The following is a 25,047-nucleotide window of genomic DNA, read 5'->3' as shown; positions in this document are numbered from 1 at the left end:
TGTGTTCTAAGATTCAGAAAGGAATCATATAAATGCAACTTGATATAGAAAGTCACTGATGGGGTGTTTTTAGAACTTTCTTGGGTCGCTAAATTATTATTGCTACCATTAGTTATTATCCACTATTATCTTTATCAAAGTTTCCTCTTGTCCCTGTATGGTGATTTCTCCAAGTCAAACTTTAGCTTAAAAAAAAAAATGTTCTGGCTGGGCGTGGTGGTGGGATCACGCCTGCAATCCTAGCACTTTTGAGGGGCCGAGGCAGGTGGATCACGAGGTCAGGAGATCAAGACCATCCTGGCTAACATGGTGAAACCCCGTCTCTACTAAAAATACAAAAAAATTAGCTGGGCGCGGTGGCGGGCGCCTGTAGTCCCAGCTACTCAGGAGGCTGAGGCAGGAGACTGGCGTGAACCTGGGAGGCGGAGCTTGCAATGAGCCGAGATCACACCACTGAACTGCAGCCTGGGCGACAGAGGGAGACTCCGTATCCAAAAAAAAAAAATTTACTGACTGAAAAGCTCTAGGGCACTGATTCTTCACTCCATGATCATACTGTATTCAGGGGAAAAAAAATTGACAACAGAGAACTCATTACCTTGGTTGAATCATTAGTGTATTAGTACAAACATTCTTGTCAAAAATAACTTGCAAAGGCTGACTTTCTTGAAAACATATATTATGAGTCCTTTTAATACCTTAAAAAGAATAAAGCCATCTCTTAATAACTTTAAGTACAAAATTAACAAATTAAAGAAGTCTTTAAGTTTCACAGCCGAATTAAAGTAATAAAGTAACATCTACCATCTGGCAAGTGCATATACCTTGGAGAAGCACTATTCCTTAATTAAATGTGTTTATCGCTCCCTAGTGGACACCTAGCAATATGTCATACCTTCTGACCAATCAGGCAGGAGAGTTCCTAAATTCCTTTGAAATACAGGCAGTTCCCTCCTCCTCCTCCTTTTTTTTTTGTTGTTGTTAGTATATTTTTATTGATACATGGTATTTTAAAATATTTATGGGGTACATGTGGCCAGGCACGTTGGTTCATGCCTGTAATCCCAGCACTTTGGGAGGCCAAGGCGGGTGGATCAATTGAGGCCAGGAGTTCAAAACCAGCCTGGTCAACATGGCATAACCCCGTCTCTACTAAAAATACAAAAATCAGTCAGGCATGGTGGTGCATGCCTGCAATCCCAGCTACCTGGGAGGCTGAGGCACAAGAATTGCTTGCACCTGGGAGGTGGAGGTTGCCGTGGGCCAAGATCATGCCACTGTACACTCCAGCCTGGGTGGAGTGCGGCTCTGTCTCAAAAAGAAAAACAAAACAAAACAAAAAGGGCCAGTCGCAGTGGCTCACGCATGTAATCCCAGCACTTTGGGAGGCTGAGGTGGGTGGATCATGAGGTCAGGAGATAGAGACCATCCTGGCCAACATGGTGAAACGCCATCTCTACTAAAATACAAAAAACTAGTCAGGCGTGGTGGCACGTGCCTGTAATCCCAGCTATTCAGGAGGCTGAGGCAGGAGAATCACTTGAACCTGGGAGGCAGAAGTTGCAGTGAGCTGAGATCGCACCACTGCACTCCAGCCTGGCAACACAGCGAGACTCTGTCTCAAAATAAAAAAAAAGAAAAAAGAAAAAATGTATGGGGTACATGTGACAGATATTTGGTTACATGCATAGACTGTGTAATTATCAAGCCAGGATATTTGGGGTGTGCATCACCTCAAATATTTACCATTTCTATGTGTTAAGAACATTTTGCCGGGCGCGGTGGCTCACGCCTGTAATCCCAGCACTTTGGGAGGCCGAGGCGGGCGGATCACAAGGTCAGGAGATCGAGACCACGGTGAAACCCCGTCTCTACTAAAAATACAAAAAATTAGCCGGGCGCGGTTGTGGGCGCCTGTAGTCCCAGCTATTCGGGAGGCTGAGGCAGGAGAATGGCATGAACCCGGGAGGCGGAGCTTGCAGTGAGCCGAGATCGCGCCACTGCACTCCAGCCTGGGCGACAGAGCGAGACTCCGTCTCAAAAAGAAAAAAAAAAAAAAAGAACATTTTAAGTCCTCTGTCCTAGCTATGTTGAAACACAGATGGCTCAAGCCTGTAATCCCAGCACTTTGGGAGGCCGAGACGGGCGGATCACAAGGTCAGGAGTTCAAGACCATCCTGGCTAACACGGTGAAACCCCGTCTCTACTAAAAAATACAAAAAACTAGCCGGGCGAGGTGGCGGGCACCTGTAGTCCCGGCTACTCGGGAGGCTGAGGCAGGAGAATGGCGTAAAAACTCGGGAGGCAGAGCTTGCAGTGAGCTGAGATCCGGCCACTGCACTCCAGCCTGGGCGACACAGCGAGACTCCGTCTCAAAAAAAAAAAAAAAAAAAAAAGAAACACAGAATACACTGATGCTAACTTATAGTCACCCTACTCTGCTACCCAACATTAGAACTCATTACTTCTACCTGACTGTATGTTTGTACCCACTAACCAACCTCTCTTCATACTCACCCACACACCATTCCCAGCCTCTGGTATCTACCATTCTACTCTCTACCTCCATGAGAATAACTTTTTTAGTGTCCACATTGTGAGAACATGCAATACTTGTCTTTCTATGCCTGGCTCATTTCACTTAACATAATGACCTCTAGTTCCATCCACATTGCTGCAAATGGCAAGATTTCATTATTTTTACGGCCAAATAGTATTCTATTGTGTATATATACTACATTTTCTTTATCCATTAGTCCACTAATAGACACTTAGGTTGATTCCATAGCTTTGCTATTATAAATGGTGCTGCAATAAACACAGGGATGTAGGTATTTCTTTGATATATTTATTTTTCCTTTGGATAAATACTCAGTAGTGGGACTGCTGTACCGTATGGTAGTTCTATTTTTAGTTTTTTGAGAAATCTCCAAAATACAGGTAGTTTCTTAAATTGTGTGTAAAATAGTGATTGCAGATCACTACAGACTACAGATCATATCTCTATTACTCTCTTTTAGTACCTTCCATCCAGGACTGGTATTTCTGAAAAGGACTTTTGACAGATTTCAACATCTGGTTTGTTAATTCTATTCTATTTTCTTTTCCTTCCCTTCTTTTCCCTCCCTCCCTCCCTTCCTTCCTTCCTCCTTTCTCTTTTTTTTTTTTTTGACAGGGTCTCAACTGTTGCGGTGTGATCTCAACTCAGCGCAACCTCCAACTCCCAGGCTCAAGTGATCCTCCCATCTCAGCCTCCCTAGTGGCTGGGACTACAGGCACACTCTACCACACCCAGCTAATTTTTGTATTTTTGGTAGAGACAGGGTTTCTCCATGTTGCCCAGGCTGAATTATTTTCCTTTTAAAGGAAGAAGAGAGGTAGCAATAATGAGAATGAACCTATGTGCCAGGAACTGTCGCATACATATTACATACATTCTCTCTGATCCTCACAGTATCCCTATGGGGTAGCTAGGATGGCCTCACTTTCATGTCTGGGGCCTCAACTGGGACAACTGAAATGGCTAAGGCCTGTCACCTGTTTTTTTCATCCTCCAGAAAGCCATTCCATGCTTGTTCTCATGCTGGTGGAAAGGTTCTTAGGGCAACAGTGGAAGCTGACAGGACTCAGCTTGGAACTCAAACATATCACTTACAGTGCATTCTACTGGTATCAAAGCAAATCTAAGGCCGGCCGAAATTCAAAATGAGAAAACATACTCCAGGTATTGAAGGGAGGGGCTGCAGATAATTTGTGACAATTTTTTTTGTGTGTGATCTACCATATAAGGAACTATTTTAGGAGCTGGAACTAGCAGAGAACAAATCAGACAAAAATCTGTCTTCACAGGGCTAACATTTTACAGAGGGGAGACAGATAGCAAGAAAATTAATGACTAAAACAATAGGCAAGGCAGCAGGGCATACACTCTGAGGAGGAAACATGCCAGGGCTTCTGAATCATGGAGGACCTTATAGGCCATTCTGAGATCTTTGACTTTTACCCTGGGTAAAATGGGGAGCTACTGGAGAGTTCTGAGCACTGAACTGACATAATATGACCTATTTTAAAGGGATCGCTGTGACTGCTGTTTTGGCAAGACACAAAGCTCAAAAGATGACATATTTTACCTATTTAAAAAATATTTTCAAGTTACTTTTGGTGGAATAGGTAATAGATGCGCATAGGACAAAATGCAAAAGATATAAAAGAACAGTAAAAGTGAGTCACCCTCCATCCCTGACTCCTGCCACCCCAGAACCTCCACAGAAGCAACTACTGCTACCAGTTTCTTAGGCGCTCTTTAGAAATAACCTATGCATATATAAGTGTGTTTATACCTGTATAACAAATATTTGAATCAAGTGAATATTGGTATTGCTGAGGATGTACAAGCTGAGAAGTGTCTTTTCTTCGTCATCCCCAATGCTCCATTCTTGCTTCTTGCTTTCTTCCCTTTTTCTTATAAGCACACACTAGACACCCTCAACCTGTATTTTTTCACACTGTTCCTTCCTCTTAGACTGCCTTCCCAGGCTGGGCATGGTGGCTCACACTGGTAATTCCAGCACATTAGGAGGCTGAGGCAGGAGGACTGCCTGGCTCAGGAGTTTGAGACCAGCTTCAGAAACATAGTGAGACCTTGTATCTACTAACATTTTTTAAAAAATTAACCAGGTGTGAAAACAAAAAATTAGCCAGGTGTGGTGGGTGCACTTGCTCACTCCTGTAATCCCAGAATTTGGGAGACTGAGGCAAGCAGACCGCTTGAGCCCAGGAGTTCAAGACCAGCCTGGGCAACATGGTGAAACCGTGTCTCTACAAACAATATAAAAAATTAGGGCTGGGCATGGTGACTTATGCCTGTAATTCCAGCACTTTGGAAGGCCGAGGCGGGCAGATCACGAGGTCAGGAGATCGAGACCATCCTGGCTAACATGGTGAAACCCCATCTCTACTAAAAATACAAAAAAATTAGCCAGGCGTGGTACTGGGTGCCTGTAGTCCCAGCTACTCTGGAGGCTGAGGCAGGAGAATGGCATGAACCCAGGAGGCAGAGCTTGCAGTGAGCCCAGATGGCGCCACTGCACTCCAGCCTAGGCAACAGAGCGAGACTCCGTCCCCAAAAAACAAACAAACAAACAAAAAAATTAGCCAGGCATGGTGGCACACTCCTGTGATCCCAGCCACTCAGGAGGCTGAAGTAGGAGGATCACCTGAGTCTGGGAAGTCAAGGCTGTAGTAAGCCAAGATCACACCACTGCACTTCATCCTGCTCCATCCTGGGTGACAGAGTGAGACTTTGTTTAAAAAAAAAAAAAAAAGAAAAGAAAAGAAAAGAAAAGAAAAGCTGCACCCTGGATCAAACCATGGCCATAGCTCATGCCTGTAATTCCAGCACTCTGGGAGGCCAAGGCAGGAGAAGTGCTTGAGCCCAGGAGTTTGAGACCAGCCTGGGCAACATGATGAGACCCTGACTCTACAAAAATTAAGAACAAAAACAAACAAAAAAAATGCCTGTGACCTAATTTTGAATTTCTTGTTTACATGAGCCAATACTTCTTATTTTTTAAGCTAGTTTGAGTTGGACCGTCTGTTTTTATTTCTGTTACTTGTAACCTAAAGCATAGTATCATATAACTACCCTACAAAAACTATTAAATAATTAACCAATCACAAATACTTATTGGACATGATTCAAGCTACTTGAGAGATATTTCCAGAAACTGAATACTTGGTTGTCTAAAATCTAGTTGGAGATAAGGGAAGAGGATAATTATAGTAACAGCGGTCACTATCAAGTACTCCTCCGGGGCAGGTACTGCGGTATGTACTTTACATATGTGATCTCACTTCATCCTCACAATCACTCTGTAACTTGTGGGTAGGCAAGATCATCTCCACTTCACAGTAAGGAATGAAGATTCAGAGAGCTTATGCACAGTCCCAAAGCTAATAAGAAGTGGAGAAGAATTTACACCCGCATCTTTGTGATGTCAAGGTTTGCTATGCTTTTAATTATGCTCTTTGAATCATTCTGCTATTAAATGAACTGAAGTTCAAAAAAGAAAAAAATGCAGACTTCAACAACAAGCTTCCAAGATGCCGCCCAAAGGAAAAAGTGATTCTGGAAAAGCGGGGAAAGGGGGAGCAGCCTCTGGGAGTGACAGTGCTGACAAGAAGGCTCAAGGTCCCAAAGGTGGTGGCAATGCAGTAAAGGTCAGACACATTCTATGTGAAAAACATGGCAAAATCATGGAAGCCGTGGAAAAGTTAAAGTCTGGGATGAGATTCAATGAAGTGGCCTCACAGTATAGTGAAGATAAAGCCAGGCAAGGGGGCGACTTGGGTTGGATGACCAGAGGGTCCATGGTGGGACCATTTCAAGAAGCAGCATTTGCCTTGCCTGTAAGTGGGATGGATAAGCGTGTGTTTACAGACCCGCCGGTTAAGACGAAGTTTGGAGATCATATTATCATGGTTGAAGGAAGAAAATAAAATCATATGAAAGACTGAAAAAAAAAAAAAGAAAAAAGAAAAAATAATGTTAAATTATTAGTATTTTATAGGAAACAATTTAAAGACTATAAATAAATGCTGAAATAAAAATGTATTATAATAAATGTAAGATTAAATTAAGAGGCCGGGCGCGGTGGCTCAAGTCTGTAATCCCAGCACTTTGGGAGGCCGAGACGGGCGGATCACGAGGTCAGGAGATGGAGACCATCCTGGCTGACACGGTGAAACCCCGTCTCTACTAAAAAATACAAAAAACTAGCCGGGCGAGGTGGCAGGCGCCTGTAGTCCCAGCTAATTGGGAGGCTGAGGCAGGAGAATGGCATGAACGCGGAAGGCGGAGCTTGCAGTGAGCCGAGATCGCGCCACTGCACTCCAGCCTGGGCGACAGAGCAAGAGTCCGTCTCAAAAAAAAAAAAAAAAACCTCGTCTCTACTAAAAATACAAAATTAGCCAAGTGTGGTAGAGCATGCCTGTAATCCTACCTACTCAGGAGGCTGAGGCAGGAGAATCGCTTGAACCTGGGAGATGGAGGTTACAGTGAGCCAAGATCGTGCCATTGCACTCTAGTCTGGGCAACAGGAGCAAAACTCCATCTCAAAATTAAAAAAAAAAAAAAAAATATATATATATATATATATATATATAAAATCGAGCAGCTAGTAAATTTTAGAACAACCAACTGTTTGAATTCATATAGATATTTGAAAAAATTAGGCTGTATGCAGGCAAAGCTTGTGCCACTGACAAGTCAAAAAAAGAAATACCAATCATCTTACAATGCTTCTACAGTGACAGGGAAGATAATACTTCAGGCCAGGTGCAGTGGCTCACGCCTGTAATCCCAGCACTCTGGGAGGCTGAGGCAGGCAGGCAGATCACCTAAGGCCAGGAGTTCGTGATCACCCTGGCCAACATGGTGAAACCCCGTCTCTACTAAAAATACAAAAATTAGCTGGGCATGATGGCAGGTCCCTGTAAACCCAGCTACTTGGGAGGCTGAGGCGGGAGAACTGCTTGAACCCATGAAGTGGAGGTTGCAGTGAGCTAAGGTGGCAGCACTGTACTCCAGCCTTGGCGACTGAGCAAGACCTCATCTCAAAAAAAAAAAAAAAAAAAAAGGATAATACTTCAAACTGCCCTACCACTTAACTACACACACTCTAAGCAATAATGTAATGAGAAGTCTTGACATGAAATATCAATGTTCTAAACATGAAAACTATTGAGAAAAAAACACAGTATTTTAAACCACTTTTAATTATACCTACCATGTCTGTAGAAGAATTGAATAACTACTTTGCATTTGTCAGATCTGGTGAATATTTTGCACTTCTCTATATTTCTTTCAAGGGAATTCAGACATCTAAAGATGGGCAAAATTGACTGTAACAGAAATATACATATTAAACACATACTTAACACCGTTGATTCATTTTAAAAACAAAAGTATACGCATTCATAAATGAACAGACTTGGCCAGGTGCGGTGGCTCACGCCTGTAATCCCAGCACTTTGGGAGGCCAAGGTGGGCAGATCACTTGAGGTCAGGAGTTCAAGACCAGCCTGGCCAACATGGCGAAACCCTCATCTCTATTAAAAATACAAAAATTAGCGTGGCATGGTGGTGCAAGCCTATAATCCCAGCTACTCGGGAGGCTGAGGCACGAGAATCACTTGAAACTGGGAGGAGGAGGTTGCAGTGAGCCAAGATTGCACGACTGCACTCCAGCCTAGGTAACAAAGTGAGACTCTGTCTCAAAAATAATAGTAATAATGAACAGATTTGTCCTGAATGCCATTTAAACTATTAAGTATAGAATACAGATTATGTCCTATATAATGAATATTTCTACAGAATAAGAGAAAATCAGGGCCACTTATATTTACCTTCATTCCTAATTTGCATTTTAAATTCAGTGTTGTGTCAAGTTCATTTTCACTCATTTTCACTAAAGCTGACCATTGATAATGTTGAAAAAACACAGGAGAGAACAGGACACATCCATATGCTGACCGAGAAGAATTCACACATCGTAGAGCAAGCTAGAAAAATAAGATAAAAACTATTTAGGAGAGGTTGGGCACGGTGGCTCCCATGAACCTGTAATCCGAGCACTTTGGGAAGCCAAGGCAGGAGGATGGCTTGAAGCCAGGAGTCTGAGACCAGCCTGGACAACAGAGCAAGACCTCACCTCTATTTTTTTATTTTAAAAAAATTTAGGAGAAAATAAACTTTAAATAATAGCTTGATTCAGAAAATTTCATTATGTTTAACATCACAGTTAAATGTGTTCAAATAAGAACATGGGATGTTAATTATGGACTGCCCTATACAGTCTGTATTGAATTTGCATATATACACATACATGTACACCTATATATATACAGGACATAACCTATATTATATACTTGATAGTTTAAATGACATTCAGGACAAGTCTGTTCATTTATTATACACCTATATATACATATATAGGTGTACCTACATGTATATATATCTACATATGTATATATAGGTGTATACATATATGTATATCTGTTATATTGAATACATATACGTGTTAAATCTAAAAGTTTGCATGTTGAAAACATAAAATAGTAAATGCCTACAGTGGCCTTAACTTTCTTTTAATTTTTTTACTTTTAAAAAAAAAAAAAAAAATAGCCTGTTGGCCAGGCTGAAGTGCAACGGTACCACTGCAGCCTCCAAACACCTGACCTCAACCAATCCTCCCTCCTCTCAGCCTCCCAAGTAGCTGGGACTACAGGCACACAACACCTCACCGGACTAATTTTTAAAAATTTTTTGTAGAGACAGGTAAGGTCTTGCTTTGTTGCTCAGGCTGGTCTCGAACTAATGGGCTCAAGTGATCCTCCCATCTCAGCCTCCCAAAGTGCTGGAATTACATTTGTGAACTACCACACCCAGTCATGGGCCTTAACCTTAATGTGTGAAATGGCAGAAGGCAATACATAAGGGAGTTACAGCATATTGGTGGTCTCATACCTTGTCTAAGGGAGGAAACCATTATTCAGTTTCAGCCAACTACTTCCACTTGGGAATGAATGCAGTCCCAAAACTGTCAGGTCTTCTGAATTTTCATGAGAAGCAGGAAAAATTGGACTCTCTCATTTTTTTGAGAGGGGGGACAGAGTCTCACTCTGTTGCCCAGGCTGGAGTGCAGTGGCACCATGTCAGTTCACTCACTGCAACCTCTATCTGCTGGGTTCAAGCAATTCTCCCACCTCAGCCTCCCGAGTATCTGGGATTACAGGTGCCCACCACCATGCCAGGCTAATTTTTATATTTTTAGTAGAGACGGAGTTTCACCATGTGGGCTAGGCTAGTCTCGAACTCCTGACCTCAGGTAATCCACCCACCTCGGCCTCCCAAAGTGCTGAGATTACAGGCGTGAGCCACTGCACCTGGCCTCAATTTTTAAATGTTGGAAATTATTTCAAATTAAAAAAAAACAAAAACAAAAACAGTACAGGCCAACAAACATTCCTGCAGACCGTAGCCAGTCTCTTGACTACCAGCTTGTGACTTCCAGTTTAAATTAATCAAGCTTATCTGCATATTTTCAACTTTACTATGCTCTAAGTATATTCGGATATGTAAAATAAAGATAAACAGTGAAAGGGATAATTACAACTTCTGGATTTCCCAGTTAACATTCAATCTGGACTGGGATCTTTAAACACCTCCTCTTGCCTTAATACATGATCTATTAACTTTCTTACTTACACCTTTTTTAGATGGGTCTAGCCAGAGCTCGTCACTAATTCGTGATAGAGCTTGAACTGCTTTCCCAAATACTATGGAGAAAAAGAAAGGTGATGCTTATATTCTTTCCCTCTAACAATGAAAACAAATCACAAGACTAGTTCAGCATTCAGAGGACTGGAGAAATTCAAAAAGAACAGTATCTTATAGACTAATGCTATATTACTTTTATACAGTATACCCTTGGCAAAATGCCAGACACATAGAAAGGGCTCAATAAATTTGTAGTATGTGAAATGATAAAACTGACCGAAATTCATCCTTCTATATGTTTACAGTGTTACATGGAGCTACTGTGGCAAACCAGTTTCCATACTAATATATTTTACAAGTTGATTTAGATAAATGTATTTGACTCCCCCAAAAACTGTGAAAACAGTGCATGGAGAAGATAATCTGAAGAGGTTTTAATAGCTTGATATCGAAGTCACAACAAGTCATGAGTGAGAAATCAGGGGTATTCAACATACATCTCTGATGTTTGAGGGTAGCCAGACTTCCCCACCACAAAACATATTTAGGGCGGGAAAACACACTAGTCTGATCCCGTATGACACTGTTAATGTTCATTTTTTTTTTTTTTTTTTTTTTGAGAGAGTCTCACTCTTGACACCCAGGCTGGAGTGCAGTGGCGCGAGCTCAACTCACAGCAGGCCTCGACCTCCCAGGCTCAATCGATCCTCTCACCTCAGCCTTCCAAGTAGCTGGGATTACAGGAGCCTACCCCGTACCCGGCTAATTTTTGTATTTTTAGTAGAGACGGGGTTTCATCATCTTAGCCAGGATGGTCTCGAACTCCCGACCTAAGGTGATTCACCCACTTTGGCCTCCCAAAGTGCTGGGATTACAGGCGTGAGCCAAGGCGCCCGGCCTAATTTCCATTTTGAAAGCGCCGTTTACAATACTAATAGTTTTTGTACATTCCAGCTATTACTGGGCTCTTTACATGCATTTCCATTTCACTGACTCCAAACAAACTCTGTGACGAAGGTGCTCATTACCCCCGTTTCGGTTTTAGAGACCGAGCCCCAAAGAGATTTAGTGACTTTTCCAAGGTCAAACATTTTTAAAAATGGTAGAATCTGGGGGGAAAAAAAACCAAACAGGTTAATGCTTTTCTCTTGGCACAAAAAATACTTTTACTGTCCAAGCATTATTTTTTTATCTCAACTCCTCCCCATGCAGTCCTCAGCTTCCCGAGTTTGTGGCCCCATGGTACAAACCTATTTCCCGGATACCACCCATATTACATCTGCCTTTAAGTAACACGAGATGGGTCCTCATGCTCCCCTCAGAAGCTAACAGGACCTTCAGTGGGTGGGACTGTGGCCAGGGCGTGCGTCCTCAGTCCTTGCACATAAAGGCAAAGAGGAAAAATTAGACGACGGTAGGGACGACCTATTAACGTCTGCTTTTCCCTCTGCTAAATGGGAAGACAACAAAGGCCGCTCCACCTTTCACCTGACTGCCGCTCATCACGCACTTCAGCATGGCTACCACACGCTCTAAAAAGCAGGCCCGGAAGGCGCGCCTCAGCTCGACGGCCCAGGTGCCCGGATGTTGCCCGCGCTTTTCGAAGCTTCTCGATCTTGTCTCTGCACTCCACCACCCCGCCTCCACAAGTTCCCAAACTGCTTTACAGCGGGGAAGGGCCCGTGTGGGCCTCCGTACGGCAATTTCTGTCGCCCTCTGTGCTCATTGGTTGCGGTTAAGTAGGCGGGTCGCCGAGGAGCCTGAGGAAGAGGGCGGCGGCGGCGGTGGTGACTGAGCGGAGCCCGGTGACAGGATGGTGAGGGCTGCAGCTGTGGCGACAGAGGCCTGGCTCTCGGCTGGGGTGCTGCGTTGTTGGGAGCTGTGGGGAGTCCCAGGAGGAGGGATTGGGAAATCCCGGAGGCCTCGGCGTCAGGGCCTACGCGCTGGCCTGGGAAAGGCCCAGGAAGAGGGCTAGGGAAGGAAGGGAGCGGCCACCTCTGGGTGCGGCTGGCCTAGGTCTCGTATCCCGGCCCCAAGGGGCCAGAGGCCATCCAAAGAGTAAAAAGGCCCATCTAAGCTGCCCGACCTGTCACGAGACCCGCACTCCCGAGCCAGGGAAGGCCATTGATTCTATACCTCGAGTGTTCCGGGGATAGGGGCACGGTCCTCCTCTGTTTCCAGACGTTTCCTACTCCTTTCCCGCAAAAAAGCATCTCCCGCTGGTTGGGGTGTAGTGGTGGAAGCTGGCCTCTCGAATGCAGAACGGGAAGTAGCGAGCAGAATTTCGTACCCGTTTAAGTTTCCCATCTAGGGAAAGGGAATAAACGACCCTCTTCGCCCCTGAAATAACATCCAGCTGCCATTGAAATGAACAGGTGTGCGCTCAGAGGGCGGGATTTGGCGCTTGCAATTGCTGGAACTACTTCTTTCCACGGGTTGCTACGCCCCTTTAGGGTAGGATTCCTTAATGATGTGTGAACTCCTTGAAATTGTTAGGAAATTTTTATGAATATATACATTTTTTCTGGGGAGAATGCCGGTGTTGGAGACTTGCCTAGTCTCCAGCCACCTTCAAGCAATCACCCCTTCACCCCCAGTAGGTTGGTGCCCCTCAGACCTTCCTACATAAAAATTGGGGGCCTCTACTAGAGAGGCCTTATAGCTGTAATCGTATTTTTCTTCTTTTTTTTTTTTTTGAGATGGAGTCTCGCTCTGTCGCCCAGGCTGGAGTGCAGTGCCGCGATCTCGGCTCACTGCAACCTCTGCCGCCCAGATTAAAGCCTCAGCTCCTGCCTCAGTCTCCCGAGTAGCTGGGATTACAGGCGCCCACCACCATGCCCGGCTAAATTTTTGTATTTTTAGTAGAGACGGGGTTTCACCATGTTGGTCAGGCTGGTCTCTAACTCCCGACCTCAGGTGATCCACCCGCCTCGGCCTCCCAAAGTGCTGGGTTACAGGCGTGAGCCACCGTGCCCGGCCTGTAATCATATTTTCTTTTTTTTTCTTTTTTTTTTTTTTTTTTTGAGACGGAGTCTCGCTCTGTCGCCCAGGCTGGAGTGCAGTGGCGCGATCTCGGCTCACTGCAAGCTCCGCCTCCTGGGTTCACGCCATTCTCCTGCCTCAGCCTCCCGAGTAGCTGGGACTACAGGCGCCCACAACCGCGCCCGGCTAATTTTTTGTATTTTTAGTAGAGACGGGGTTTCACCGTGGTCTCGATCTCCTGACCTTGTGATCCGCCCGCCTCGGCCTCCCAAAGTGCTGGGATTACAGGCGTGAGCCACCGCGCCCGGCAATCATATTTTCAAAGGTGCCTTAAAAAGTCAGTTGTTTGAAATGGAGCTGTGATTATCTTCATATTTGTGTTGATGGAGGTTGGCTGTAAAGGGACGTCTACCTCTTATAGACATTTATTACATTCTTCTTTATTTTTACAAGGAAACCAAAGAAACCATGCATTTTTTTTTTTTTTTTGAGATGGAGTCTGGCTCTGTTGCCCAGGCTGGAGTGCAGTGGCCGGATCTCAGCTCACTGCAAGCCTCGCCTCCCGGGTTCACGCCATTCTCCTGCCTCAGCCTCCCGAGTAGCTGGGACTACAGGCGTCCGCCACCTCGCCCGGCTAGTTTTTTGTATTTTTTAGTAGAGACGGGGTTTCACCGTGTCAGCCAGGATGGTCTCGATCTCCTGACCTTGTGATCCACCCGCCTCGGCATCCCAAAGTGCTGGGTTACAGGCGTGAGCCACCGTGCCCGGCCTGTAATCATATTTTCAAAGGTGCCTTTGACTCTTAAAAAGTCAGTTGTTTGAAATGGAGCTGTGATTATCTTCATATTTGTGTTGATGGAGGTTGGCTGTAAAGGGACGTCTACCTCTTATAGACATTTATTACATTCTTCTTTATTTTTACAAGGAAACCAAAGAAACCATGCTTTTTTTTTTTTTTTTTTTTTTTTTTGAGTCGGAGTCTGGCTTTGTTGCCCAGGCTGGAGTGCAGTGGCCGGATCTCAGCTCACTGCAAGCCCCGCCTCCCGGGTTCACGCCATTCTCCTGCCTCAGCCTCCCGAGTAGCTGGGAGTACAGGCGCCCGCCACCTCGCCCGGCTAATTTTTTTTGTATTTTTAGTAGAGACGGGGTTTCACTGTGTTAGCCAGGATGGTCTCGATCTCCTGACCTCGTGATCCGCCCGTCTCGGCCTCCCAAAGTGCTGGGATTACAGGCTTGAGCCACCGCGCCCGGCCTGAAACCATGCATTTTTAAGATTATTACTATTGCATGACAAGCAGCCTTTTCAAGAGGGGACTTACAGACGTGGCAGCCAAAGATTTATGGTGCATGCGTCTTTAAAATCTTTAATCTCGCTTATAATTTTTGCTTCTAAACAGACTCCAATTTAAAGTAATCCAGTTTACAGTAATTTCGAGACACCTATCCATGGGAGAAGACATAATTACTTGCCATGGTTTCAAAATATTAATGTTTCTTAAGTTGTTTGAAAGGTGGGCCCTCTTATTTAGGGTAGTTGTACTGGAACATCATTTTTCATATGAAATAGAACTGGGAAAAATTTAGCATTAGCCAGTTCTTTAATGATTAAAAGCATTTTATTTGGCAAAGGATGCAGACGTTCAACAGTCAGTACAGTGTCCAGAGTCTGTGGGCAGCAAATTCAGGTGTGGGAAAGGTCCAGTTTTACCTGGATAAATGTATTTGTTTTTATTATTTTGTCTTCACCTTTAGTTGATTTATTCATCACTTGATAATGTATTCATGGTGCTGTGTTGCATCAGCTACAAAAGATCACCTAGCTGCAGCATAATTTTCCAGCTACTAGAATTTTGAATGTAAGATAATTAAAATCCGTGTACTTGAACAATAAGACCCTAAGAATCCAGAAAATGTTAGCCTTTAAGCTATTACTGATGATAAATTTTCCACAATGTCTTGTAGAAATCTAAATTCATTATTTTATAAAACCTTATGAAAATCTAAACAGAATGGAAAACAGAGATGGAAGTCAATGTACAGAACAAGATTAAGAAAAATAGAAAAAATTGACAAGACAAATTTATTAAAAAGTGTGTGTGTCATGTTCAGAAATAAAGCAAATGTTTCTTTTGGTATTGTTTTGAGCACAGCTGATTTTTAACATTTTCTTTCATAACACTCAGAAATCATTAACAATTGTTTGCTCATTTGGTATGGGTTTTTTGTTCTCCTTTTTTTGATTTTTTTGTTGCTTTCTTTTAACATTGGTCATGTTTCACCCTTTTTTTTTTTTTCATCCCCCCTGTCTGCAATCAACTTCTTCATTCCACTAAGGCTGGGCACAGAGTAAGTTTCTTCACTTAGCTCCTACTAACAATGGTGGTTGGGTGGCTGTTTACTGACTGGATTTCTCACCCTTTTAAGGTCTGTTGAAAGGAAGTAACCAAATTCCCACGCTTTTATTGGGTTGGTTATAAGACTGCCATTTCCAGGATCTTTTGCTTTCTTAAAGGACTCTATAATCTATGTCTATCCCGATTTGTCAACGTGTGGAATTTGGGCAGGAACATGTTTCAAAGTATGACACGTGTTATGTAACACTATTTCCCCATAACTTTGTCATCAGCAGGAAACCAGAGGATTCTGTCCTAGTAAGGATCCCTACTAATTTGAAATCATTGTGTGGTCATTCATACAGTTATATCTTTAGACTGCTAATAGTCTTGAGTCTTGGGGATAATCCACAGTACTTTATAGAATTAGGTCATCAATCATTATAAAGTACCATGTCTTACTAATGTTCTTTCTGGTACATTCAGATTAAACAGCTCATTCATTATTAGTACCAAACATTTCAACCTGTTGTAGACATATACCCTTTTATGAGTTTGGGGTTGTTGTGGTGGTTCTTCTTCTTCTTCTTTTAAATATAGAAATCTATTATTTTTACCTTTTTCTCAAAGCGAGATTCCCATACTAACTATGTACTTCAATCCACATCAGAAGGAATCCCCTTCTAAAATGAGGATTGTTCTATACCCAGGTACTTTTATGTTGCTTACCAGTGAGGGTGGAAAATTCAGTGGTTTTTAGTTTTACAGATGTTTTGTCTACTGAGATCTGCATTGAAATAATTAATATAGGTCATAGAACAAATACTTGCTGAAACTAGTCTTTATAAAGAAGAATCTTATTTAACAATTTAAAGTGTGCTAATTTCATAACCTTGTGTTACTTTGAGATTACAAACTATGTCCTGATAACTCTGTGTCCTGATAACAGTTCCTTTTCTTTGCAAAATTTTAATTTTTGTTGCAAGATGAATCAAGCTTCTTTCGGTAATCATTTTAATTTCACACATTTTGGGTTTTTTTTTGATTAATTTTCATTTACAAAGTCTGCAGTAGCAAAACTGTTTTATCCTATTAGCTATTTAATGTTTTCTTAATATTAAAGAATAATCATGCCTTTAAAAGCAGTTAAAGGGCATGTACATTTATGCATGGAATATCTGTAAAGGAAAACATTTTGTATAGAATGAAGGTGCTTATACTGATCATCGTGAAGAAATTGATTCTGTTGGGCCGGGTGCAATGGCTCACGCCTATAATCCTAGCACTTTGGGAGGCTAGGGCGGGTGGATCACCTGAGGTCAGGTGGTGAAACCCTGTTTCTACTAAAAATACAAAAATTTGCTGGGCGTGGTGGCGAGTGCTTATAATCCTAGCTACGCGGGAGGCTGAAGCAGGAGAATTGCGTGAACCTGGGAAGCAGAGTGGCAGTGAGCTGAGATCACACCATTGCACTCTAGCCTGGGCAACAAGAGCAAAATTCTGTCTCAAAAAAAAAAAAAGAAAGAAATTGATTCTGTTGTCCTTTGGAGGACAGATACTATTTTTTTTGTTTGTATGTTTGTTTTGAGACAGAGTCTCACGCTGTTGCCCAGGCTAGAGTGCCAGTGGCGCCGTCTCAGCTCACTGCAACCTCTGCCTTCTGAGTTCAACCAATTCTTCTGCCTCAACCTCCCAATTAGCTGGGATTACAGGTGCCTGCCACCACGCCTGGCTAACTTTTGTATTTTTCTTTTTAGTAAAGACGGGGTTTTACCATGTTGGCCAGACTGGTCTCGACCTCCTGACCTCAAGTATTCTGCCCGCCTCGGCCTCCCAAAGTGCTGGGATTACAGGCGTAAGCCACCGCACTCAGCCAGACAGATACTATTTTTAAATGATCTTTCTAACAGTATTCCGTTAAATGACTAAATTAATGTTTCTGAAATCTTGAAATTTTTAAATTAAAATTTTACAGGATTGGGGTTTATATTCTTGTATATTTAAAAGCAAAATTTCCTTTTGTCATCTGTGTTGCAGCTCTAAACCACCTTATGCTAAATTTATCACTTGTTTAGCTGATCTCTTTTTTGTTTTAATGCTCTAATATACATGAAAGATTGTGGAAAAAAAAAATTTTTTTTAAGTTGGGGAACTATACCGAGGGTATATATGCAATTTAATCCAGACCAAAAAAGTATGACAGTGAGGACTTCTAATAATGAAGGAAAGTGAAGATATCAAAGATTATAATTCAAGAGCACACGTTTACTCGATGAAACTGAAACATAGGCTGTTTGTGTATCTCTGTAACGTATGCCTAATAGTTTGAAGTAACAAAAATGCCAAATTTTGGCTACTATGCTTGCAAATAGTTGTCAGTCTAGTACAGATAAATTACAGAATTAATTTTTCTCTATTAACTATTTTAATGTTTCTGGGATTAATATTTCATGTTACAACTGCAGAAATATGAATTACCATATCAGTCTTTAAAAATGCCAAATTCTGTAGGGCCCAGTAGTATACTTTATATTTTGTAATTTTTAAAATTCAGTGTATTTATAGGTCTCTAAATCGAATCACTTTAGAATGCTCGATTTCACTCTTGGTAAATAGAATGATTGCCTGCATTTTATATACACAACTGTTTACAACCAAAATAAGATTGATTTAGAAAAAGTACATTACCATAAGTATGTCTGTTTAAATTGTCATTATACAATCAATGATGAAACCTATCCCAAAGCTGATGACCTGAAGAAAAATACCTACAGATTCAGCTTCTGATATTAAATAAATAGTCATGATAGGAACTCTATGAATAATTTCTGGGATTCGGGATCTCTTATGAGACTTAAAAGGGGCTTACAGGAAGAGACTATTTTGTTTTGACATTATGTTTAACATTATGCTTTATCTCCCCTTGACACTTTAAAGTTGGTGTTGGTATTAGGAGATCTGCACATCCCACACCGGTGCAACAGTTTGCCAGCTAAATTCAAAAAACTCCTGGTGCCAGGAAAAATTCAGCACATTCTCTGCACAGGAAACCTTTGCACCAAAGAGAGTTATGACTATCTGAAGACTCTGGCTGGTGATGTTCATATTGTGAGAGGAGACTTCGATGAGGTGATGTATTTCCCTTTCCCTTCTCAAATATCTCCCTTTCTTGATTCTTACTTACATAAGCTTTATCTTTAGACCAGGGTTTCTCAACTGGTAAGGTCTTTTTTTTTTTTTTTTTCCTTTTTCTTTTCCAAATGTAAAATTACTATACATATACATCATGCCCCTCCCTTACTGTTTGAAATCACTGATTTAGATCACCTAGTAAACATTAAATACTTATTCTAACTAAATAGATACTGAATAAAAGTGGCTTTGTAACTGGTTTTTGCTGTCATTTAGTTTATAAAGTTTTTTTTTTGTTTGTTTGTTTGTTTTGAGATGGAGTCTTACTCTGTCGCCCAGGCTCGAATGCAGTGGCACGATCTTGGCTCACTGCAACCTCTGCCTCTCAAGTTCAAGCAATTCTCCTGCCTAACCTCCCAAGTAGCTGAGAATACAGGCGCACACCACCACACCCAGCTATTTTTTTTTTTTTTTTCTGAGACAGAGTCTTGCTCTGTCACCCAGGCTGGAGTGCAGTGGCCGGATCTCAGCTCACTGCAAGCCCCGCCTCCCGGGTTCACGCCATTCTCCTGCCTCAGCCTCCCAAGTAGCTGGGACTATAGGTGCCCGCCACCTTGCCTGGCGATTTTTTTTGTATTTTTTAGTAGAGACGAGGTTTCACCGTGTTAGCCAGGATGGTCGTCTCGATCTCCTGACCTTGTGATCCGCCCATCTCGGCCTCCCAAAGTGCTGGGATTACAGGCTTGAGCCACCGCGCCCGGCCTATTTTTTTTTTATTTTTAGTACAGACAGGGTTTTGCCATGTTGGCATGGCTGGTCTCGAACTTGTGACCTCGGGTGATCCTCCCATCTCAGCCTCCCAAAGTTCTGGGATTACAGGTGTGAGCCACCGCATTTGGCCAAGTTTATAAAGTTTTTCTTATGAACTTTTCACTGCCACTACCTCTACTAACTTTATTCCAAGCCACTGTATCATTTTCTTGTATTCCAACTTCCTGATTCTACTCTTTTTTTTTTTTTTTTTTTTTTTTTTTTGAGATGGAGTCTCACTCTGTCGCCCAGGCTGGAGTGCAGTGGCCGGATCTCAGCTCACTGCAAGCTCCACCTCCCAGGTTTATGCCATTCTCCTGCCTCAGCCTCCCGAGTAGGTGGGACTACAGGCGCCCGCCACCTTGCCCGGCTAGTTTTTTGTATTTTTTAGTAGAGACGGGGGGTTTCACCAGGTTAGCCAGGATGGTCTCGATCTCCTGACCTCGTGATCCGCCCGTCTCAGCCTCCCAAAGTGCTGGGATTACAGGCTTGAGCCACCACGCCCGGCCCTAATTCTACTCTTGCTCCTTCTCCAACAAGTTTATTCTCCAACTAGCAACCAGCTTGATCCTTTTTAAGTGAAGTAAGCTCACATTACTTCTCTGCTAGCAACCCACCTGTGGCTTCCTTTCTCAAAGGTTGACTTTATAGGGCATGAGGGAGTTTTGAAGGAGTGATAGAGCTGCTCTGTATCTTTAGTGTAGCAGTGCTTACACAGCCATGTGCATTTGTCAAAACCCATCATTACACATGAAAAAGTAAGATTTTACTTTGTAAATCATGTCTCAATAAACCTGACTTTAAAGAAAACAAGTAAGGAGTTCTGGGCCGGGTACGGTGGCTCACGCCTGTAATCCCAGCACTTTGGGAGGCCTAGGGGGGCGAATCATGAGGTCAGGAGATCAAGACCATCCTGGCTAACATGGTGAAACCCCATCTCTACTAAAAATACAAAAAAATTAGCCAGGCGTGGTACTGGGTGCCTGTAGTCCCAGTTACTCGGGAGGCTGAGGCAGAAGAATGGCATGAACCTGGGAGGCGGAGCTAGCAGTGAGCTGATATTATGCCACTGCACTCCAGCCTGGGCCACAGAGCGGAACTCAGTCTCAAAAAAAAAAAAAAAAAAGTAAGGAGTTCTGTCTGGAGTTCCCATTAGTTAATAATGGGGTTTTTGGCAGATTACTTCCCCCTTCTGATCCTTAGTAACCATATGACTGGAATGGATGATTTTTAAGACCCCTGCCAGTGCCAACATTGTATGGTGTAGCATAATAAACTTGATTCTAGTTTGAAAATTTTATTTTGGGCCGGTGCAGTGGCTCACACCTGTAACCCAGCACTTTGGGAGGACGGCGGATCACGAGGTCAGGAGATTGAGACCATCCTGGCTAACAGGGTGAAACCCTGTCTCTACTAAAAATACAAAAAAAAATTAGCCAGGCATGGTGGTGGGCGCCGCAGTCCCAGCTACTCGGGAGGCTGAGGCAGAAGAATGGCGTGAACCCGGGAGGCGGAGCTTGCAGTGAGCTGAGATGGCGCCACTGCACTCCAGCCTGGGTGACAGAGCAAGACTCCGTCTCAAAAAAAAAAAAAAACTGTGTGTGTATATATATATATACACACACACACATATATATATTGTATTTCTGGGAATATAAGCTTTTCATAAATTAATGTTGGTTTGTGTTATTTAATGGGGTTCTTTAAACCAAACTGAAGGGCATACCGTCTTTTTATTGTGTTTTAAAAAGAGTTTGGAGAAACTAAAGGTGGCATGGAGGTGAAAGATGGGGAGATGAAAGGACAAACAACCTCTGTGTGCCTGTTTCATCATCCATAAACTGGGGATCATAATATAACCTAGGATCACTTGTATTAATTAAGTTGATATTTGTAAAACTTCTACAGTAGTGCCTGGCTCATGCTAAGTACTATATAAGTGTTAGCTCTCATTATTTTAAGCCATCTATGAAAGTATTAAGGCTATATTAAGCTATAATTTGAACATACCCTAACTTACATGCCTTAGGTAAAGGAAAATCACAAGTTTGGGGTGAATAATTATTTACAACATGCACAAAAGAACCCATATTCTATAGGAATAAACACAAAGGGATTGCATGATAAATTCCAGTTTATATTAAGGTATGTTTTAAATATAGTTGCAGCCTTCGAAACTGAGAAGAAATAAAATATTTATAAATGTGGCACAGTGGCTCAAGCCTGTAATTCTAGCGCTTTGGGAAGCCAAGGCAGGTGGATCACTTGAGGTCAGGAGTTTGAAACCAGCCTGGCCAACATGGTGAGACTCCGTCTCTACTAAAAAATACAAAAAAATTGGGCGGGCATGGTGGCGGGTGCCTGTAATCCCAGCCACTTGGGAGGCGGAGGCAGGAGAATTGCTTGAACTTGGTAGGCGGAGGTTACCTAGTGAGCCGAGATGGTACCACTGCACTGCAGCCTGGGCAACATAGCAAGACTCCGTCTCAAAAACAAAAAAATGTATAATGTGTGTGTGGTGGGGTACTACATCAAAACATCCACGAGATTGAATATTTAAGCAAACTGATTTTTTTAAACATCAGTATCTCTAAAATACGTATTTTCTTATGTCTCTTTCTTATATTAGAATCTGAATTATCCAGAACAGAAAGTTGTGACTGTTGGACAGTTCAAAATTGGTCTGATCCATGGACATCAAGTTATTCCATGGGGAGATATGGCCAGCTTAGCCCTGTTGCAGAGGCAGTTTGATGTGGACATTCTTATCTCGGGACACACACACAAATTTGAAGCATTTGAGCATGAAAATAAATTCTACATTAATCCAGGTTCTGCCACTGGGGCATATAATGCCTTGGAAACGTGAGTAGTACAGAATTTGGGAATTTGGGGACTTTAGTAGAATAATTGCCTGTGTGACATTTCATAAAAGAAATGTGGCTGGGCACAGTGGCTTATGCCTGTAATACCAGCACTTTGGGAGGCCAGGGCGGGTTGCTTGAGCCCAGGAATTTGAGACCCTGTCTCTACAAAAAAAATTTAAAAATTAGCTGGGTGTGGTGGTGCATACCTGTGATCCCAGCTACACAGGAGGCTGAGGTGAGATGATCCCTTGAGCCCAGGAGGTTGAGACTGCAGTGAGCCACGTTTAAGGCTCTGTACTCCAGCCAGGGTGACAGAACGAGACTCAAAACATACATACATACATACATACATAAAAATGTGCCCCACCCTCTTTTTTTTTTTTTTTTTTTTGAGACAGAGTCTTGCTCTGTCACCTAGGCTGGAGTGCAGTGGTACAGTCTTGGCTCACTGCAACCTCTGTCTCCCGTGTTCAAGTGATTCTCGTGCCTCAGTCTCCCAAGTAGCCGGGATTATAGGTACCCACAACCATGCCTAGCTAATTCTTGTATTTTTAGTAGAAACGGGGTTTCACCATGTTAGCCAGGCTAGTCTCGAACTCCTGACCTCAGGTGATCCGCCCACCTCAGCCTCCCAAAGTGCTGGGGTTACAGACGTGAGCCACCGTGCCCGGCCACATGTGACCATTTAAATAAATCTAGCCATTTTGGCAATCTTTTGGTAACTGTTCATGTGACCTGTAACAGATTTCTCTTTGAATCCAAATAGTCATCTTAAATTGAAATTTATAGTGCTGCTGCTTTGTGCTACAAACACTGACATTATTTATTTTTTCTTCTAGAAACATTATTCCATCATTTGTGTTGATGGATATCCAGGCTTCTACAGTGGTCACCTATGTGTATCAGCTAATTGGAGATGATGTGAAAGTAGAACGAATTGAATACAAAAAATCTTAAAGCCAGGCCTGTCTTGATGATTTTTTTTTTCATTGTCCTATTGAAATCAAGTAATTAAACATTTAAGAGCCACAAAATTGTATCACTTTTATAATATTTTGCAGTAAAATATAATACCATCTTCTCTGTTAATACATAATTGCTCTAAGCTTCCTGTAAACTATAAGAATATATTTAGTTTACAGTATATGGATTCTGTGAAAAAATGTCCACAACACAGTAATTGGTCACTTGTTAAGAAAAATTTATCCTTGTAAATATCTTCAAAGTTGATATTTGGAACTTTATTCCAAAAGTAGTGCATGTGGAGAAAGAATCTAGACTATCTTGTATACATTTTTCTCTTCTCTAGTAATAAACAATTACCTTTCATTTATACTTTCTTGATAACCTGTATTTAATTTTAAAAAACATAAAAATGAGGAACCAAGTGAAACTACGCATATAAATATTAAAGTGAAGTGGACGAGATGACCTTTCAGAGCTCTTCTCTTATATTGTGTCATAATGTTGGACTCAGATTTTATTTGCTAAATAATATACCATATTGACATTAAATTAACAGTGATTCTTCAAACTGTTGTTATTTCCATTTTTCAAGGTTTAATAAAAGTTTTAACAATACAAGTTTAGGGGCCGGGCACAGTGGCTCACACCCTAATCCCAGCACTTTGGGAGGCTGAGGCAGGTGGATCACCTGAGGTCAGGAGCTCGAGACCAGCCTGGCCAACATGGTGAAATCCTGTCTATACAAAAAATACAGAATTAGCCAGGCATGGTGGTACATGCCTGTAATCCCAGCTACTCGGGAGGCTGAGGCAGTAGAATCACTTGAATCTTGGCCGGGCGCGGTGGCTCAAGCCTGTAATCCCAGCACTTTGGGAGGCCGAGACGGGTGGATCACGAGGTTAGAAGATCAAGACCATCCTGGCTAACCCGGTGAAACCCCGTCTCTACTAAAAAGTACAAAAAACTAGCCGGGCGAGGTGGCGGGCGCCTGTAGTCCCAGCTACTCAGGAGGCTGAGGCAGGAGAATGGCGTGAACCCGGGAGGCGGAGCTTACAGTGAGCCGAGATCGCGCCACTGCACTCCAGCCTGGGCCACAGAGCGACACTCCGTCTCAAAAAAAAAAAAAAAAAAGAATCACTTGAATCCTGGAGGTGGAGGTTGCAGTGAGCCGAGATCACACCATTGCACTCCAGCCTGGTCAACAACAGCGTAATTCCATCTCAAAAAAAAAAAAAAAAAAAAAAAAATACAAGTTTAGCAAGGAAGCACACTAGAGTAATATATAATGTAAAGAAGTTAGTGTAACTACTCCCAACTTAATCTAGTCTGAGAGTCCAAGTTATTTATGTGGCAATTTCATAAGATAGGGAAAATATGTATTTACATTTTAAAGTTGTATTCAAATAGCAAATATTTATTGAGCACCTACTTTGCAAGTCAGAGCATTATCTCTGTCAAATGCTGTTCTGTATCTGGATATTTCAGAGCTTTCCTTAGCCCAATCAAGAAAATACTGGTAGGATATTCTCTTTTTTCTCTTTTTTTTTTTTTTTTTTTTTTGAGACGGAGTCTCACTCTGTTGCCAGGCTGGAGTGCAGTGGTGTGATCTCAGTTCACTGCAGCCTCCGCCTCTGGGTTCAAGCAATTCTAATTCTTCTGCCTCAACCTCCCAAGTAGC

At 42.5% G+C, this 25,047-nt stretch overlaps 2 protein-coding genes, 1 non-coding gene and 1 pseudogene across 16 annotated transcripts in view; 3 read left to right on the top strand and 1 right to left on the bottom strand.

Annotated features, from left to right (window-relative positions):
* The window catches only part of RAD9B (RAD9 checkpoint clamp component B), a 36,880-nt gene extending 24,936 nt beyond the window's left edge, over window positions 1–11,944 (bottom strand). For 2 of the 8 annotated variants that reach the window (XM_028829863.2, XM_077955073.1), the window contains exons 1-5: window positions 11,761–11,943; window positions 10,268–10,338; window positions 8,407–8,562; window positions 7,788–7,902; window positions 599–698 (exon numbers count right to left, since the gene is read on the bottom strand). In XM_028829863.2, the coding sequence (XP_028685696.1) occupies window positions 599–698; window positions 7,788–7,902; window positions 8,407–8,562; window positions 10,268–10,338; window positions 11,761–11,797 (479 nt within the window). In that variant the 5' untranslated portion in view covers window positions 11,798–11,943. Of the gene's footprint in view, window positions 1–598; window positions 699–7,787; window positions 7,903–8,406; window positions 8,563–10,267; window positions 10,339–11,529; window positions 11,657–11,760 lie in introns of those variants that run through there. The other 6 variants (XM_028829859.2, XR_013401392.1, XR_013401393.1 and 3 more) reach the window with 6 other exon arrangements.
* Window positions 6,086–6,539, top strand: LOC100430669 (peptidyl-prolyl cis-trans isomerase NIMA-interacting 4 pseudogene; annotated as a pseudogene). The gene has a single exon (XR_013401397.1). The product of XR_013401397.1 is annotated as a peptidyl-prolyl cis-trans isomerase NIMA-interacting 4 pseudogene (transcript).
* Window positions 11,945–12,017: 73 nt separating the features above from the next.
* VPS29 (VPS29 retromer complex component) lies at window positions 12,018–23,937 on the top strand. 6 transcript variants are annotated; one of them, XM_001107808.5, is made up of 5 exons: window positions 12,018–12,095; window positions 15,596–15,607; window positions 18,532–18,723; window positions 22,166–22,401; window positions 23,243–23,937. In XM_001107808.5, the coding sequence occupies exons 1-5, from the start codon at window positions 12,093–12,095 to the stop codon at window positions 23,358–23,360; spliced, it is 561 nt and encodes a 186-aa protein (XP_001107808.1). In that variant the 5' UTR covers window positions 12,018–12,092; the 3' UTR covers window positions 23,361–23,937. The 6 variants fall into 6 exon arrangements, with proteins under 6 accessions (XP_001107808.1, XP_077811212.1, XP_001107873.1 ...); XM_077955086.1 differs by having other exon boundaries at window positions 15,596–15,685; XM_015152780.2 differs by lacking the exon at window positions 12,018–12,095 and adding an exon at window positions 12,647–12,733.
* On the top strand, window positions 18,315–18,384 carry LOC114671188 (small nucleolar RNA SNORD50). Its single transcript, XR_003721075.1, has one exon. It is a non-coding gene; the product is annotated as a small nucleolar RNA SNORD50 (small nucleolar RNA).
* Window positions 23,938–25,047: the final 1,110 nt, after the last annotated feature.

The sequence above is a fragment of the Macaca mulatta genome, chromosome 11 (genome assembly GCF_049350105.2).
Source record: "Macaca mulatta isolate MMU2019108-1 chromosome 11, T2T-MMU8v2.0, whole genome shotgun sequence".
In the NCBI taxonomy this organism is placed as follows: domain Eukaryota; kingdom Metazoa; phylum Chordata; class Mammalia; order Primates; family Cercopithecidae; genus Macaca; species Macaca mulatta.
Note: the sequence above shows the minus strand (reverse complement) of the source record. Positions and strands in the feature narration are given on the sequence as shown.